This window comes from Amblyraja radiata, chromosome 4, assembly GCF_010909765.2.
Source record: "Amblyraja radiata isolate CabotCenter1 chromosome 4, sAmbRad1.1.pri, whole genome shotgun sequence".
Classification (NCBI taxonomy): Eukaryota; Metazoa; Chordata; class Chondrichthyes; order Rajiformes; family Rajidae; genus Amblyraja; species Amblyraja radiata.
Window position 1 is genome coordinate 47786953 of NC_045959.1, and position 17608 is coordinate 47804560.

The following is a 17608-nucleotide window of genomic DNA, read 5'->3' on the forward strand; positions in this document are numbered from 1 at the left end:
CTCAGTTGTTTGGATTAGTCATGCAATACTGTAGCAACTGTGTGTTGTGCTGCTTCAGAATCTCCTTCTATTGAAATTAACAACTCAGCCAAATTTCAGATCTAGAGTAAAATATAATGCATTGAGACAAAAGATTGAGGACAGATTTCTACCACATTGCTATATTATTGCAGCTTTGTACTCTGAACTCATGTGGCTATGAATCTTCGATTTATACATTTCCTTTCTCATTGCTCTCGTCTACAAATTTGGATTTGAGTGTGTGTGTTTCTGTCCACATAACCTGATGCTCAGGCGATATGTAATAATGGACATATATATTACATTTTACTCACGTCAGATTTAAACTATTTGATCCTACGCTTTATATTCATTGTGTATAAATACTGTATTTCAAAATCAAATAATCAAAATACGATGACATAACTACACTTAATTGCAAATCCTAATGCTGTTGTATTTATACTGTGTGTGTGGAGGCAAATGACTGACCTAAAATTCACAGAAATCCATTGAGTTACTGGCGTGTATTTATCCATATTTAAAGAATGATGGGTTGCATTTTGATTAAACACTGAATTTGGTGGAAATCTACATTTGATATCAGGATCTAAACTAAAAGGTTGAGCAGTTGGGGCTGCGGTAAAAGGGCAGCTGAAGACAACTGATTTCTTCAGCTGACTATTACTACAAGTTATCCTGTTCTTCACATGGCCATTTGACATTCAGTTGGGCCACATTTATGGCTGTGATTTAGAGGAACATGGTCTGACAAGAAAACGAGTTGTAATCATTTACACAAAGAAACTTGGCCAATGGCCATGGGCTTCATTATATATGTAGGATTAACTCTGCCAGCAATTCTACAGTAGTTATTTTTCTGGTTACATATTTGTTCTTGCCAGATTGTCTCTGATGACATTATGCTTATCCTTCCACACAGAAGGTGTGGAATCCCTGCTGAGATTTGATCCTCTCAGGTAACTCCTTGGTTGAATGGGTGTTGACAGGGAATGATGGCAAGTTGCTCAACCAGCAGGGCCTCCGAGGCTGAGGCCAACCCCATCCTGACACACTTAACATTCCCGTCAGGATCTCCGGACAGCAACCTGAACTGAACTGACATCTGCAGTTCCCTTTTGAACAACCTGAACTTGGAACCTGGTGTCTTCAGTCCAAACACTGTAGTATCTTTACAGCTGGCTAAGACCAGCTACTCAAGCACACTCTTCAAGCCTCAGCGACTACATGGATGAAAGTACGTTTCATTGAGTACAGGTAAATTAAATTCCTACGTTATTTTGGGGGTAGGTATTTTTAACCAATCTGATACCTCTCGGAGCAGAGGCCATCTCCTCCATCCATAGATGAGAACTTTCAATGAAACCAGGAGTCGACCTGTACTTTTCTAAACTGTATTTATAAGCTATTGCATCAATTGTGTTGGATGTATAAGGGGTTGCGTGTGATAAGAAGTGACTGGCCATTTGAGGTCCTTTTATTTTTGGAACATACTCAATATTTGAGTTTTCTAAATAATTGGTCATTTGTATTTATTTCAGATGTAGTAATAATGACAGTATTGTAAAGCCGTGAAATGCTTTCTTTTTATCAGGAATGCCAGTAATCATTATGATTGTTAACAACCTGTTTACAATAAATGCTTGATACACTGTCAATAATAAAAGTCCATGCAGATGACATAATATTGTCCATGTTTGATTTGATCGAATGGAAATAAGCAGTTGAAAACTTGGGGACACGATGTGATGTATTTGATGTATGATTAGCATACTATTAACCATATAACCATTTAACTATTACAGTACGGAAACAGGCCATCTCGGCCCTTCTAGTCCGTGCCAAACACTTATTCTCACCTAGTCCCATCTACCTGCACTCAGACCATAACCCTCCATTCCTTTCCCTTCCATATACCTATTGGATCTGAATATACCTGGAAACATTGATGCTATATTTATAAGACAAGCTTCTTCTAGTTTTTGACCTAGCAGTTCACGGAGAAGGTACAACCCTCAAAAATCTTGTGGCATGATTTTATAGACAAGCAGCAGAGTTTACTGGTCCATATTTAACCTTTAGCTAACATCACCGGAACTGATTAGCCTGGCTTGGAAAGCTCGAGAGAAGTAGCTTCCCATACATTTATATGACCTTGAATTTAATACCATCCATTTCGATCCATGGTGTTTAGCGAGTGATGGCAACAAATAACCCGGTTAAGCAATCAAATTGAAAAATTCTTACGGCAAAGCAGGAAGTAAAATGAATGGATTGCAATTCACTTTTAAATCAGTTTTCAGTAAGTCAAATAAATATTGGCGCATAAGCATGGGGTTAAGGTAGAGACTTAAATATTAACAAACTTGTAAAACAATCATTTTCAAAATTATTGATTTTTAACTGATTCTGGGGGATCGCATTCCGACATTGCCAATTTTTATATCAGGATTTGAGAAAGGTGATTAGCAACCATCGGGGTTTCATACACCACGAGGACTTTGCATAAACCTACAGGGCATTTATAGTGAGAAATGTGTATTAAAAAAAATTAAGATCACTCAATTCATTTATTTTCTGTTGACTTCAAATTTAAAGAAGGCATCAGTCAATAATAAAATTGACAATAGTTCCAGATTTCTGCAGTGACTCTGTGCATTCAAACATTGGAGGTCTCTGTCAATTAATATTGTTAGAAAGACACGATTAATTGCAGATAATGGAATCTCGAGAGAAATGCTAAATTGCTAGAGTAACTCAGCGAATCAGGCAGCATCTGTGGAGGGAATGGATAGATGACGTCTCGGGTTGGGTCCCTTCTTCAGACTGTTATGGCAATTAAGACTTTACATTGTTATGAAGTTCAGTATTGATGACATAGTCCCCTAACCACCCAAAATAGATACTTTCAATTACTTGAGACCCGGGGAGAATATTAGTAATGGCTTGGTTCTCATTCCAATTAATTTGGTCGATTTAGCAGATGTAGTGTAACTATCCTCAAGATCCAAGTCTAAAAGTTGACAAAAGGTGCAGATTAATTTTATGAATTGCTGTTACTAACAGGCAGTGTCATCTGCTGGGAAATAATAGGCATAGTTTTTCTCCAGTACACCAATGTATGCAACTGGTACTTGAAACATCTCACTCAATTTTCTAACTCTGGTTAGGAGTTTCATTCCACGAGCTCCCAGACTGACCCACCAAATCCCACACTGGCATCACAAATCCATCAAGGCAAATGACCAAAGCAATGGCATGATAATAGCTAGTGAGAGAATGTTGTAGAGCAGGGTAGGTTGGTAGTGGACCTTCATTTTGTAAATAGACAATAGACAACAGGTGCAGGAGTAGGCCATTCGGCCCCTCGAGCCAGCACCACCATTCAATGTGATCATGGCTGATCATCCCCAATTAGTACCGCGTTCCTGCCTTCTCACCATATCCCATGACTCTGCTATTTTTAAGAGCCCTATCTAGCTCTCTCTTGAAAGCATCCAGAGAACCTGCCTCCACCGCCCTCTGAGGCAGAGAATTCCACAGACTCACCACTCTCAGTGAGAAAAAGTGTTTCCTCGTCTGCGTTCTAAATGGCTTACTCCTTATTCTTAAACTGTGGCCTCTGGTTCTGGACTCCCCCCACAGCGGGAACATGTTTCCTGCCTCTAGCGTGTCCAAGCCCTTAACAATCTAATATGTTTCAATGAGATAGCCTCTCATCCTTCTAAACTCCAGAGTGTACAAGCCCAGCTGCTCCATTCTCTCAGCATATGACAGTCCCGCCATCCCGGGAATTAACCTTGTAAACCTACGCTGCACTCCCTCAATAGCAAGAATGTCCTTCCTCAAATTAGGGGACCAAATCTGCACACAATACTCCAGGTGGGCTCTGTACAACTGCAGAAGGACCTCTTTGCTCCTATATTCGATTCCTCTTGTTATAAAGACCAACATGCCATTCGCTTTCTTCACTGCCTACTGTACCTGCATGCTTACTTTCATAGACTGATGTACAAGGACCCCCAGATCCCGTTGTACTTCCCCTTTTCCCAACTTGACGCCATTTAGATAGTAATCTGCCTTCCAGCTTTTGCTACCAAAGTGGATAACCTCGCATTTATCCGGATTAAACTTCATCTGCCATGCATCTTCCCACTCCCCCAACCTGTCCAAATCACCCTGCATTCTCATAGCATCCTCCTCACAGTCCACACTGACACCCAGCTTTGTGTCATCTGCAAATTTGCTAATGTTACATTGAATCCCTTCATCCAAATCATTAATGTATATTGTAAATAGCTGCGGTCCCAGCACCAAGCTTTGCGGTACCCCACTAGTCACTGCCTGCCATTCTGAAAGGGACCCGTTAATCCCTACTCTTTGTTTCCTGTCTGCCAACCACTTCTCTATCCATGTCAGCACTCTACCCCCAATACCATGTGCCCTAATTTTGCCCACTAATCTCCTATGTGGGACCTTATCAAATGATTTCTGAAAGTCCAGGTACACTACATCCACTGGCTCTCCCTTGTCCAATTTCCTAGTTACACCTTCAAAAAATTCCAGAAGATTAGTCAAGCATGATTTCCCTTTCGTAAATCCATGCTGACTTGGACCGATCCTGTTACTGCTATCCAAATGTGCGGCTATCTCATCTTTTATAATTGACTCCAACATCTTCCCCACCACCGATGTCAGGCTAACTGGTCTATAATTCCCCGTTTTCTCTCTCCCGCCTTTCTTAAAATGTGGGATAACATTAGCAACCCTCCAATCCACAGAAACTGATCCTGAGTCTATAGAACATTGGAAAATGATCACCAATGCATCCACGATTTCTAGAGCCACTTCCTTAAGTACCCTGGGATGCAGACCATCAGGCCCTGGGGTTTTATCAGCCTTCAGTCCCATCAGTCTATCCAACTCCATTTCCTGCCTAATGTGGATTTCCTTCAGTTCCTCTGTCACCCCAGATCCTCTGGCCATTACTATATCCGGAAGATTGTTTCTGTCCTCCTTAGTGAAGACAGATCCAAAGTACCTGTTCAACTCATCTGCCATTTCCTTGTTCACCATAATAAATTCACCTTTTTCGGTCTTCAAGGGTCCAACTTTGGTCTTAACTAATTTTTTCCTCTTCACATACCTAAAGAAGCTTTTACTATCCTGCTTTATATTCTTGGCTAGCTTACCTACGTACCTCACCTTTTCTCCCCGTATTGTCTTTTTGGTTATCTTCTGTTGTTCTTTAAACATTACCCAATCCTCTTGCTTCCCGTTCATCTTTGCTACGTTGTACTTCTTCGCTTTAATTTTTATACTGTCCCTGACGTCCCTTGTCAGCCAAGGTCGTCCCTTTCTCCCCTTGGAATCTTTCTCCCCTTGGAATCTTTCTTCCTCCTAGGAATGAACTGATCCTGCACCTTCTGTATTATTCCTAGAAACACCTGCCATTTTTGTTCCACTGTCATCCCTGCTAGTGTATCTTTCCAGTCAACTTTGGCCAGCACCTCCCTCATGGCCCCGTAGTCTCCTTTATTCAACTGCAACACTGACACCTCCGATCTACCCTTCTCCCTCTCCAATTGTAGATTACTCTTCTCCCTCTCCAATTGTAGATATTAGGTCCCTGCCTCCTAACGGCTCATTAACCTCGAGGTCCTTTATCAAATCCGGTTCATTACATAACACTAAATCCAGAATTGCCTTCTCCCTGGTAGGCTCCAATACAAGCTGTTCAAAGAATCCATCACGAAGGCATTCTACAAAGTACCAACCTGATTTTCCCAGTTTACCTGCATGTTGAAATCTCCCGTAACAACCACAGCATTACTTTTGCTACATGCCAATTTTAACTCCTGATTCAACTTGCACCCTATGTCCAGGCTACTGTTTGGGGGCCTGTAGATTAGTCCCATAAGGGTCTTTTTACCCTTACAATTCCTTACTTCCATCCATACTGACTGCACGTCTCCTGTTTCAATGTCACCCCTTGCAAGGGACTGAATTTCATTACTCACCAACAGGGCAACCCCACCCTCTCTGCCCACCTGTCTGTCTTTTCGATAGGAGGTATACCCTTGAATATTCAGTTCCCAGCCCAGGCCCTCTTGCAGCCATGTCTCAGTAATTCCCACAACATCATACTTGCCAGTTTCTAACTGAGCTTCAAGCTCGTCCACTTTATTCCTTATACTTTGCGCATTCATATACAGTACTTTGACCTCCGTATTCACTTCCCCCCTCGCAATTGGCCCTGACCTTACTCTGTTGTCCATTCTCAAGCTTTCCTTCCCATTAATTTGTGAATCCTTTGTAATTTTTCCTGTAGCCACTTCCCCTTCAACTCCATCTTTATACTCCCAATTTGTCAATCCCTCCCCCCCACTATTTAGTTTAAACCCACACGTGTAGCCCTAGCAATCCTGCCTGCCAGAATGTTGGTCCCCCTCCAGTTAAGGTGTATTGTATGTGGTAAAAATATTGCATGTGGTAAAAAAAAAGTGTTGGGATTAAATTAGCAAATACTGCAAAAATGTACAAGCTCAGTTAAAATCTGTAGAAGACAGGCAGACTAAGGCATTTTGGCAAAATGGTAAGCTTTACCACCAAGGAAATAGTGATCCATTATCAACGTTACACCCCCGTCCTTTCTTGCTATATTGCAAACAAGCCTTCTGAGCAGATCTTGGTGATTGACTTTTGAAGAGGAATCTTTTTGTTTATTGAAACTGGGAAGTTTGCAATTTGCCATCCAGATTCTCAATGTGCCTGGTACACTAAAACATTGTTGTGGCTGTATACTGACCAGTGGCTTTCAACAACATGCGTGTCAGGCATGCTTCATTGTAAATTATAGACAGCCTGACCAAGCAGGGAACACCCCATGGAGTCTGATGTTGTGAACTGCTCTAGGTACCTCTGTCCTCAATGTTACTGTATTTTAGGCCACCAAACCCCACCCTTCCAACACTCCCCTATGTGAGGTCATCCCCTACAACAATCATCCCATATTTCACTGACTTAACACTTGACCTCTCGCTCTTCAGCCAGTGGATAATGGATGATCATCCCTCCCCCTGTGGGCCCATCTCCTGAGGCTCTACCATGCAAATGACATATCACCTAGAAATGTGACCAACCTGCTTTGCTCAATCCAAATTTTCCAGCCTTGGGGAAAATTTGCCGTGGAATGTCACAGACACGCCATTTAATGCACCATTCCTGATAATGAAAAATTTCTAGGCCTTATTATGTTTTTTAAATTTTACTACCAGCTTTGGCAAATGTTCTCCTTGCCTAATAAAGTTAATGGGTTAACATTTAAAACTGGTAGAACTTAAACCACTGCATGCAAATGAATCATTGGCTCTCAAATGATTGGGTTCATATTTTAATCCACACATACAAATATTTTTAATTATGTGTGCTGTAGGTGCAAATGCTGCTGTGATTTGGTGCAAATGCTGCAGTGATTTGAATTAGTGTCTTAAGTGAAGTCAATATTTTTTGTAAATTATGCATTTTCTAATTCTTATTGAATTGAGGAAGGATTGTAAATTCCATTTATATGTATTTGATAGGGCTATCATCTAACGTTGTGCCTCTATTTAAGAATTGCTACAAATAAAACAACAAGGAAATTATAGGCAGGTACGCCTTACATCTGCCGAAGGAAAGTTACTGGAGAGGATTCTGAGGGATAAGATATATCTACATTAGGTAGGCATCATATGTGATAGTCAGCATGGTTTTGTGCGTGGATATTATTTCAGAATTTAACTGAATTTTTTGAAGATGTGACCAAGAAGGTCGATGAGGGCAGGGCCATGGGCATAGTCCATATGGACTTCAAGGCCTTTGATAAGGTTTTGCTTGGCTGCTCTGAAAGGTTAGATCGCATGGGATCCAGGGAGAGCTGGCTAATTGGAAATAGAATTGACTTCATGGCAGGAGACCGAGGGTGGTGGTGGAAGGTTGTATTTCAGACTGGAGGCCCTTAACCATTGGTGTGCCTCAGAGATTGATGGGTCCATTGTTGTTTGTTGTCATATCAATGATCTGGATGAGAGTGTACAAGGCATTATTAGTAAGTTTGCACTAAAATAGGTGGTATCAGACAGTGAGGATGGTTATCATGAATCACAGCAGAATCTTGATCAGCTGGGCAAGTGGGCCAAGGAATGGCAAATGGAGTTTAGTTCAGATAAGTGTGAGCTGTTACATTTTGGAAAGTCAAGCCCAAGGAGGAGCTTCACAGTGAATAGTAGGGCCCTGGGGAGTGTGGTGGAGCAGAGGGATGCAGGAGTACAAGTACATAGTTGTCAGAAAGTGGTGCCACAAGTAGATGGTAGAAGGGAGTGAGGTAAAATAAAGGAAATTATAAACTGCTTAGTTTGCATTCAGTGATTGGTAACATTTTAGAGTCCATTATTATGGATGGGGGTTTGGGGTACTTGGAAGCATATTATAAAATAGGCTGGAGTCAGCATGGTTTTGGTAAGGGGAGATCATGCCTTACAAAATCTGTTGGAATTCTTCAAGGAACTAACAAACAGGATAGACGAAGGAGAGTCATCTATGTTGTTTATTTGGAATTTCAGAGGGCTGATTAAATGCCGCACATGAGGTTGCTAAACAAGATAGGAGCCCTTGGTATTAGAGGCAAGGTATTAGAATGGATAGAAGATTGGCTGACTGGCAGAAGGCAAAGAGTGGGAATAAAGGGGGGCATTTCTAGTTGGCTGCCGATGACTAGTGTTTTGCAGGGAGTCGGCCCAAATGTTTTCAGGATATCTTCTTGCACATAGTAACCAAGTCTTTAGTTATGACAGGGCACCTATAATCAAACATACACTGTTGTTAACTTCATGGTGTTTTAATTCAATTTTGAGGTTGGTGAAGGTACTCTGTATCAATAATAACAATTACATTCTCACTGCAAGTTTAAGCATTGTGGTTTAATCACTGCATGTTTATCCAGAAACAAGCAACAGGTAATTACCAGTAAATAGTATGGCCAGTGTAAATTACAGACAAAAATAAAACACTGCTACAAATTTTACCTTTTAAAGAACATAGCATGAATTTCACTAGTCTGATGTCTCCAACCTATGCACATTGATTACATTGGCTTGGTAATGTGTGGCGTTACCACCATTAAAAAAAAAAGAAGCATCTGTGACCACTGTAAAAACCTACACAGATTATATAAACTTCATGCAACTGAATCTAAGGATCGTGCTAAACGAGCCATTCAAACTATAAACAGATTTATCAAAACAGTTACACATCAAGTACATTGTAAGCAGTTTTGCCTACGTTTCAATCTTAAAGGAGCACCATATTCATGGAAATTACACAAGACGTTCTAGTAATCCATCTGTCACATGGTAATGTAAATCTCATTGAAAGTGCATCATTATGACCGTTGCACTCAACGCTGTCTAGGTAAAAGTGACCGCTGTTCCTCCTCATTTTTTTTTCTAAAAAAGACAGATCAGCACAAATTTTTCACAAAGATTATACCCCTTTAAGATTCTGTGGGAAATAATGAGAAAAAGTTATAACTTGAAACAAAATACAATACATTGGCTTCATATTGTTCCTTCATTAAAGAAGAATTTCAATACCGGCCAAGGTAAAAAAAAAAAAGACACTGACAAAAAATAAGGACAATGCTAAATATTTTTAGAAGTGAAACAATTGATAAGTGAGAGCAAGTTACAGCATGAAGAACACAGAATAAGATTTCCTTTACACATTACAACTGAAATCACCAGCTGGAAACTCACTGAACCAATGCTCTGCACTGTTAATACATTCACATTTGTAAATGTTTTGTGAAGAATTTTGAAAGTGCAATATATTTACTGAGAGGAAAACACTGACAGTAGTCAACATCTGTCATGTAAAAGGTGGATGTTGAGAGCTTTTTGGAATGGACTGGTCACAGATCCTGGCAAAAATAAAGTACAGGCTAAAGCAAGTACATACTGAACAGCCAATGGAGGTTTCAAGAATGTTTCACAGGGCTTTAGGACATGTCTATTCCAGACACAACACTGAATATTTAAATACATGGTTATACAGATGACTGCAAAATATTACATTGCTAAGAAGAATATCAGCTTGTTCCCTCATTCCAGATGATATTAATAATGTGAGTGATATTCTGACAATTGCCAGGCTGCTATGAAATATACCTCCTATGGAAATGGAATGTGCTTTGCTTTGACCTCAACAAATACAACTTTTATTATGAAAGATTATGGTTGACCTCCAAATAAATAATCAATGGGCTGTGAGTTGATGAAAGGATTGAGGGGGCAAGGCACTGCCTTCTGTACTGAAGCTCTCTTGTCCTCCTTCACCACTGTTCTCAGGCTCTTCCTGAAGCTGGACGTTTGCCAATTTCTCGTTGTCGCTGGTTTCTCGAGGAACAGTGAAAGCTCTGGAATAAAGGTGGCTCATAGAGCCAACAGGAAGATATGTTTTGCCTTCAAATATGTCCTCCTTCTCCTCCACTTCGTTCTGGATGCTGGGTGACGGAAATGTGGCACTTTGCTGAAGAAAGAAGCTATTTCTGGTTTCCATTTCCACCAGTTCATTTCCACTGAAACCGTGGTCATATTCCAGCTCCCCCCATTCCTTTGTCAACTGTTTTGTCCGATTATGTTGCCACCATTCAGTGTTTGATAAATGCTTATCGGGTATATGATTATAGTTTATCGCTTCCTCCTTTGGACGCTCACCACTTGCAATGGTTGTGCTCATGTTTGTACCATCAGAGTCAGCAAGTACAACAGGTTGTGCTTCTGTTGCCTCCCATACAGTCATGCCACTAGATTCATCCTCGGGTTCAGTAGGGAACACATTTCCAAAAATAGGCAATGGAGTTGGTGCCATGTCCAGTGCTGTGGTGTCAATGCTCAAATCAAGAGTCCCGCCCTTATTTAGCGCAATGGCCTCAGAAGTTTTAATGTGTCCAGAAAAAGTCTTAAGCAGTGCAAACATTCTATCTACATCCTTCCAGTAATTAGTCCAGTCACCAAGGCTAAGGCTATAATTATGCCTGTGTTCAAACAAGCTTTCATCCACACTGTACAAATTTTCAAGTTCTCCCCAGTTGATATTTTCCGTTAAGTTTGGCAGTTTAAGTGGATTAACCTTCCCATCCATCCCATAGCTGTCCTCTGTAGGCAGAAACAAAGATTGAAATAGTTTATTTTCACGTACGTCGACCACCCATAGTTGCTGAAGCATTGTGCTTGTGTGCAGACATGCATCTGCTCCACTATCAGCTGGTTATTCAAAGCAAAATTAGAGGCAGCACATCTCACTACAAAAAGCCATTAACAAAGTTGCACAGCAGAAGCAGATTGAAAGCACACACCCCAACATGAGACACTAGAAGAATGCTCAGAGAAATGATTAATAAAACAAAGTCACAAATGTCAAAAGCAGATTCTGTAAAGGAAATGTCAAATATGTGACCATTTTGATTTTACAGCAACCACGTTGTTATTTAAGAAAAAATCCACTTTATTACTGCCCTGAATATTAGATTACCGTGAAATCAGATACGTTTTACAAAAAAAACGACATTAATGTTCATATTATTTTAGGATAATATCCATATTATTTCTTGCTCACATGCAATAATGCATGAGCACACACGTGTTGATATATATATATATATACACCTTTACTTTATTTTATTTATTTCCTTGTCCCTGTTTAATACATATTTGACAGAAAGTTTAGTTCAACAAACAACATCTCCAGTTTACCACAAATTTCTTATTTAATATATACAATATCTCAGAATTGACATCTAGCATCTACTTCCAGATTGTAATACCCATTATCCTCATGTTGCCAATGGCATTGCTTAAGATATGTAGCAATGTTACAAAATTTTGAGATTTTAAAAATCAAGTCTGTAATTTATCCCATCAGATAAAGCATAAAAATAAGTTTAATTTGACACCTAATTCACTTTCATATCTCAAGTATTTAAAAAGTTATGGCCATTTTCATACTGGGAAATGAGCATCTTGTTCCCTATTGATTTTCTATGGACATAACAAAAAAGCTGTGATCGTGAACAGTCAAAAGCCCATAACTTTCTTAAAAATTAAGAGAACTGAATGAAATTTTCAGTTATCATAGATTGAAGCATTCTGAAACAAATATAAAATAATCTTACTTGGATGACCTGAAATTAAAGTATATAATTAGTTAGATACCTAATTGTAGCTAATTTCAGACTTCAATTACTGGATCTAAACATCTATCCATTTCTTAATAAATGATTAACATTTTTAAATAGCCTAAATGTCCAAATAATATTCACAAATAATTCACAATAAAACATGATTTTTAAATCTCATTTACATTAATTTATAGGCCAAATGGAAGGAATTTAGTGTTCAATTGCTGTAAATAAATGCCCATTTAAATCAGCTTTCTAGTGGGTCCCTGTGGAACGCGCTGGTTTAGAACGTTCACTTTGCGGTAGATTTGTGCCTCAAATGCCGAGAAAAATACTGCGGGATATAATGGGCTCAAATTGAGCTACTCGCAATATTAAACATTGTATAAAGGGATCTTTAGAAGCCCTTTTTAATGTAAAAATATACAGCATACCTTCAGATATTTGCTTTATGAGACCATGCGGTTGCTGGCAGTCGCGGGTTTAGAGGTTGATTTTTAAACTACTATAACTATTATTCAAGGCCTTTAAACCTAATAATAGCTTTTGCGACGGGGTCTTCCAGCGATTTTTCGTTAATAATTAACTAGGCTGAACATTTTCGATTGGAACAGCCTAGAGAAAATCGCGTTTTAAACCCGCCCCCCTCTAAACGGCGCCAAAATCGCGCACACCGCAGCGGCAGATTTTCAACGACGCTTCAGGTAGGCTTTGCAACATACCTAAGATATGGGTAACAGCAAGTCCTTCCACAATCAGTAGCTCTAACATCTTTGCATTCTACTCTTCTGAATATTTGGTTTCAGTCTTTCCCTTAAATGTGGAGACAGGAGCAACCTGGTGGGGTTGGAATGCATGCTTGTTAAGCAGCAGAAATAGTATGCATTAGAGAGAGCCTAGTGAAGTTATAACCAATGGATCAGACCAAAGCTCTGCAGACCTGTCACTTCTGGTGGTATAAGGTAGTGCACAATTTAAAGTTAATGATGGGGGAGAGGAGGCTTCAAGAATATCTCCATCCTGAAGAAATGGGGGCCAGCAAGTTAGTCAAAGACAAATTTGGAGGAATAGCTTGGACGTTCAGGCAGAATTGGCAAGTGGATGCTTGGATAATCCATCTCAGCTCCCTCCTGAGACCTCACAACCACAGAACACATTACCCAGCCAACTTGATCACGCCACGTGATATTAGGAAATTGTAATCTTCATTCAGAAATAGTTGAGAGTACTGGACACAGCATAGGATTTTGGATCATATAACATCCCAGTGCAATCTAGTGTTAACAACATCTCGAGTCAAGTGATTTCAGTACAATTACAACACCCTCCTCTACCCAACTCTAACTGTCAACCACCAACAAAATGATGGAAGGTGTTCTTTACGGTGCTATCAAGCGGCACTTAATCACCAATAACCTTCTGCACTTTGCCAGAACCACTTTATAAAGACCTTACCACTGCCTGGTCAAAATGTAAATCAAAGAGCTGAATTCCAGATGTGAGGTGACAGTGATTGGCTTTAACATTAAAATAACACTTGACTAAATGTGGCATCAAGAAATTCTGGTTTAACGGACTGGGGATGAAAGGGAGTTGGACCTGCACCAAGGTTGATGGTTATGATTGTTGAAGGGCATCACAACCTCAGCATATCACTGCAGGAGTTCCTCAGGGAGGTATGCAAAGCCCAAGTATCATTCATTACTCCATCAATGACTTTCTTTTTATCGTAAGGTCAGATGTGTGGAAGTTCACTAACAATTCTACAAAGTACAATTTCATCGGCGATTCCTTAGCAGCTTAATCAGTCAATGCCTGCATGCAGCAGGACCTAGACATAATTCCTAGAGTCATACATATGGCCCAACCCATCCATGCCAACCAAGATACCCTACCTAAACTAGTCTCATTTGCCTACTTTTTGCCCATATCCCTCTAAAGCTTCCTAACCATGTACCTGTTCAAATATATTTTAAGTGCTATTATTGTACCTACCTCAACTACTCCCTCTGACAGCTTGCTCCATATACCTTCCACCCTCTTTGTGAGAAAGTTGTTCCTCAGGTTCCAATTAAATCTTTTCCCTCTCACCTTAAACCTATGCCGTCTAGTTCTCGATTCCACTACCCAGAGTTTCATTTTGATTATGTATGTCTGGGTTGAATGTCGGGAAAGCTAAATAAATTACCTCAATTGTCTTTATACATGACCTCTGCAAAACGTATGTTACTTGTACAGCTCTATTCTATCCCCAAACTGGGATTCTATTTAACTCATCCCAACGATTGTCTTGTTTGCATCTTCTTTGCCACAAAGTTTTTTCTGCCATATTATGATTCAATCACTCTTGCTCACTGTCCAAGCACAGATCACTCCATGCTCACACCACCTTCCTCAACACTCTCCAAACCACCTCACGTCCACCTCTGCCTGCACCATTTTCCCAGCTCCTTGTTGGTTTATAAGCTGTTAATCGCTGCTGTCTTCTATTCCAGCGAAAGATCACAGATATACAAACTTAACTTTGTTTCCTTCTTCACAAACTTTGACTATTTCCAGCATTTACAGCATTTTACTTTCTAAAATCTTTAGCATAAAGGAATATAATGTAGGGATCTATCAGGAATCTTTGCCTTCTCATCCTTTCCTTTGATTGTATATAGAGTGGTCAATCTGGAAGTTGAAGCTTTCCTCTTGCTGTTAACAATCACTCCACAAGAGCTCATCAACCACAAGAACTTGGGTTTCTATAGGACCTAGAATGCAATAAAACAACCCATATTTGTCACAGGAGTTGACATCCTGCCACATACCGTAATACTGATGCAGGTTTCCAGAAATGGATGAATGAGTTAAGAGAGAGAAGGAAGAGGCAAGGGTTTGTAGGGAGCAAAACGAAGGATAAGGATTTAAAAATCATTGTGTTGCATAACTGGGAGCTGGTGTAGGTCGGTGAGTGCAGGTGATAGAATAAATGGGCTTGCTGCAGGTTACGTCACAGGTTGCGGACATTGGGATTAGTTTATGTTTACAGGGATAGAATGGAGCACTGGCTGGGAGTGTATTGGATCAGACTGTGCCAGGGAAACACATGGATTGAACTGTCTGATTTGGGGAAAAGAATGCATTTGATTTTTCACCAGTGGTGCTTTATAATTAAAATTATAAGCTTTATTATTATAAGCTTTATTATTTTTATGAAAATCCCTTGATTTTCATTTCCATTGGAATTCTTTTTGATATGGATTTATTACCAGATTTTATGGAAAACAAAGAGGATGGGATTAAACATTTATACCACTTACTAAAAGATCAGAAGTTGGTTAACAGCAATATCAAGACCATACCTGATAAACAAAACTGAAATCAGAAGACATATTGTCAAGCTTGACCAAGAACAAAAAAAATCATCTCAGGCTAAAGAGGCAAACTGTGCTTTTAGGAAAATAGAGACAAAATCAGAGTTGAGGCAAACCATAGCCAAACCGATCTCTTCTTAAACCATGAAAAGAGAACAAGGTGAAGAGGAAGAGTTCAGGTAGCTGCTTTGTAGCATTTGTTTCAGCATTAAAATTATAAACTGTGTAGATAACATGTCGAGCCTTCATTAATTTTTTTTAAAAAGGGCATTGAACTGGCATTGTGGGATTCTTCTTCTCAACTCCATTTTTCATTTCCATTGCAACCAATGTCCAGAAATCAAATCCGCCACTTTCATTGCAATGGAAATAAAAAATGTTGATAGGAGGGATCTCACAATACCAGTTTAATGCACAGCTTTTAAGTTACATTAATTATCAAAAAAAGACATTCTCAAAAAAAAATTACATTGGAGAGCTCCCCTCACATTTTAAACTAATTGGGAACTATATTAATTGCTGCTGCCTTGCCTTAATAGATGAGTAATGGTCGTGTAATATGGCCAAATATGGTGTGGCACCACAGAGAGGGTTATCCAAAGCCCAAAGTTGCGAGTTGATGAGGTTAGTGAAGGTAGGTATCAAATTACTTTTGTGGACTTCAAAATAGAACTGCACTTCCATAGCTCATTACAATAAGACCATAAGACATAGGAGCAGAATTAGGCCATTCGGCTAATTGAGTCTGCTCTGCCAATCGATCATGGCTGATGCAATTTTCCATCTCAACCCCATCTCCTGGCTTCTCCTCAATTTAGGTTGCTGTTGCTCTTTGATCACTGCCTCTTCCCACCCCTACAACCCAAGGTGATCTTCCTCTTGGAGGGCTGCCTTGATTCAACTTTGAATCTACCAAACTGCACTAGGATGTTTGACAAAGCCCAGCAACTAGCCACCGGGATTGAATGAGATTGTCTCAAATGCACAAACGGGTGCCCATGAATAAATATCCACACTCCTGCCCAAAATTAAAAATTAACCCTATGCAATTTCTTCAACCACAATTTATATAGCAGAGTCATAGAGTCATTGAGCGATAGTGTGGAAACAGGTCCTTCAGCCCAACTTGCCCACACCGGTCACCATGTCCCAGCTACACTAGTCCCACCTGCCCACATATGGTCCATATCCCCCCAAACCTGTCCTATCAATGTAATACTTACAATATCTGTTATAAATATAATATATCACAATGGCAAACTAAAAAAACCATGTTACTAGCCAGGGAAGGAGTAGAAATGAAGTATATGACAATCTGTGAGATCCTGTTAGATGAACTGCTGTGAGAAAGTTAGAGCTAAAAATCAAAGCAAATCTGAAGAAAATTAACACGAGATGAGGCGGCAAATGATCTTCCAGCTGGATGAATTGGTTTCTCCTTAGGGAAATAAAGCAGCGAAAGACGACTCATCGTTAAATGTGCAGGATAAACAGAAAAGCCATGCAGTAGCAGCAACTCGATGAACCTACATGCTAAAGAAAAGTGTAATTAGTGAAATGGACAATGGATGAGAATGATGTCAATCCATTGGCAGAATGAGCTGTTATTTACTGACATGAAGTGATTTATGCTCTAGTATTGTCACCAGTGCAATAGACAAGCCCAGAAATGATCACTTTGGTTCATCTGCTGAATGTACTGTACAATCTCCATTAAACAACGATCAATGCTATTTTCCACTGAGTGCCGACAGGAAGATGAACATACTGTGAAAGGATAAATAATGATATTGGAAATGCAGGAAGGATATGGCCAGGTCTGTCAATTATTTTAATTTAACTCCTATATGTTGCTGCTAAAATAGACCAATATGTTTTGAAACTGTAGATTGTTGGTGGGGCTGTCAAGCAGATCTTGGCAAAATGTGGATGGACTGCCTGTGATTATTCAAATCATGGACATCCATCGCAGATGAATAATTAGGGACTGTGCATCTGGAATTTTCTGATA

The 17608-nt window shown here is 39.8% G+C and overlaps 1 protein-coding gene and 1 long non-coding RNA gene across 11 annotated transcripts in view; both read right to left on the minus strand.

Annotated features, from left to right (window-relative positions):
• Positions 1-895: 895 nt before the first annotated feature.
• Positions 896-1780, minus strand: LOC116972055. The gene is made up of 2 exons (XR_004411707.1): positions 1149-1780; positions 896-1109 (listed from the first exon to the last, which is right to left on the minus strand). It is a non-coding gene; the product is annotated as an uncharacterized LOC116972055 (long non-coding RNA).
• Positions 1781-8960: 7180 nt separating this feature from the next.
• sulf1 (sulfatase 1) overlaps positions 8961-17608 on the minus strand; it is a 379294-nt gene continuing 370646 nt past the window's right edge. For 7 of the 10 annotated variants that reach the window (XM_033019348.1, XM_033019349.1, XM_033019347.1 and 4 more), the window contains one exon: positions 8961-11216. In XM_033019348.1, coding sequence (XP_032875239.1) covers positions 10315-11216 — 902 coding nt within the window. In that variant the 3' untranslated portion in view covers positions 8961-10314. The remainder of the gene's footprint in view (positions 11217-17608) is intronic. The other 3 variants (XM_033019352.1, XM_033019354.1, XM_033019353.1) reach the window with 1 other exon arrangement.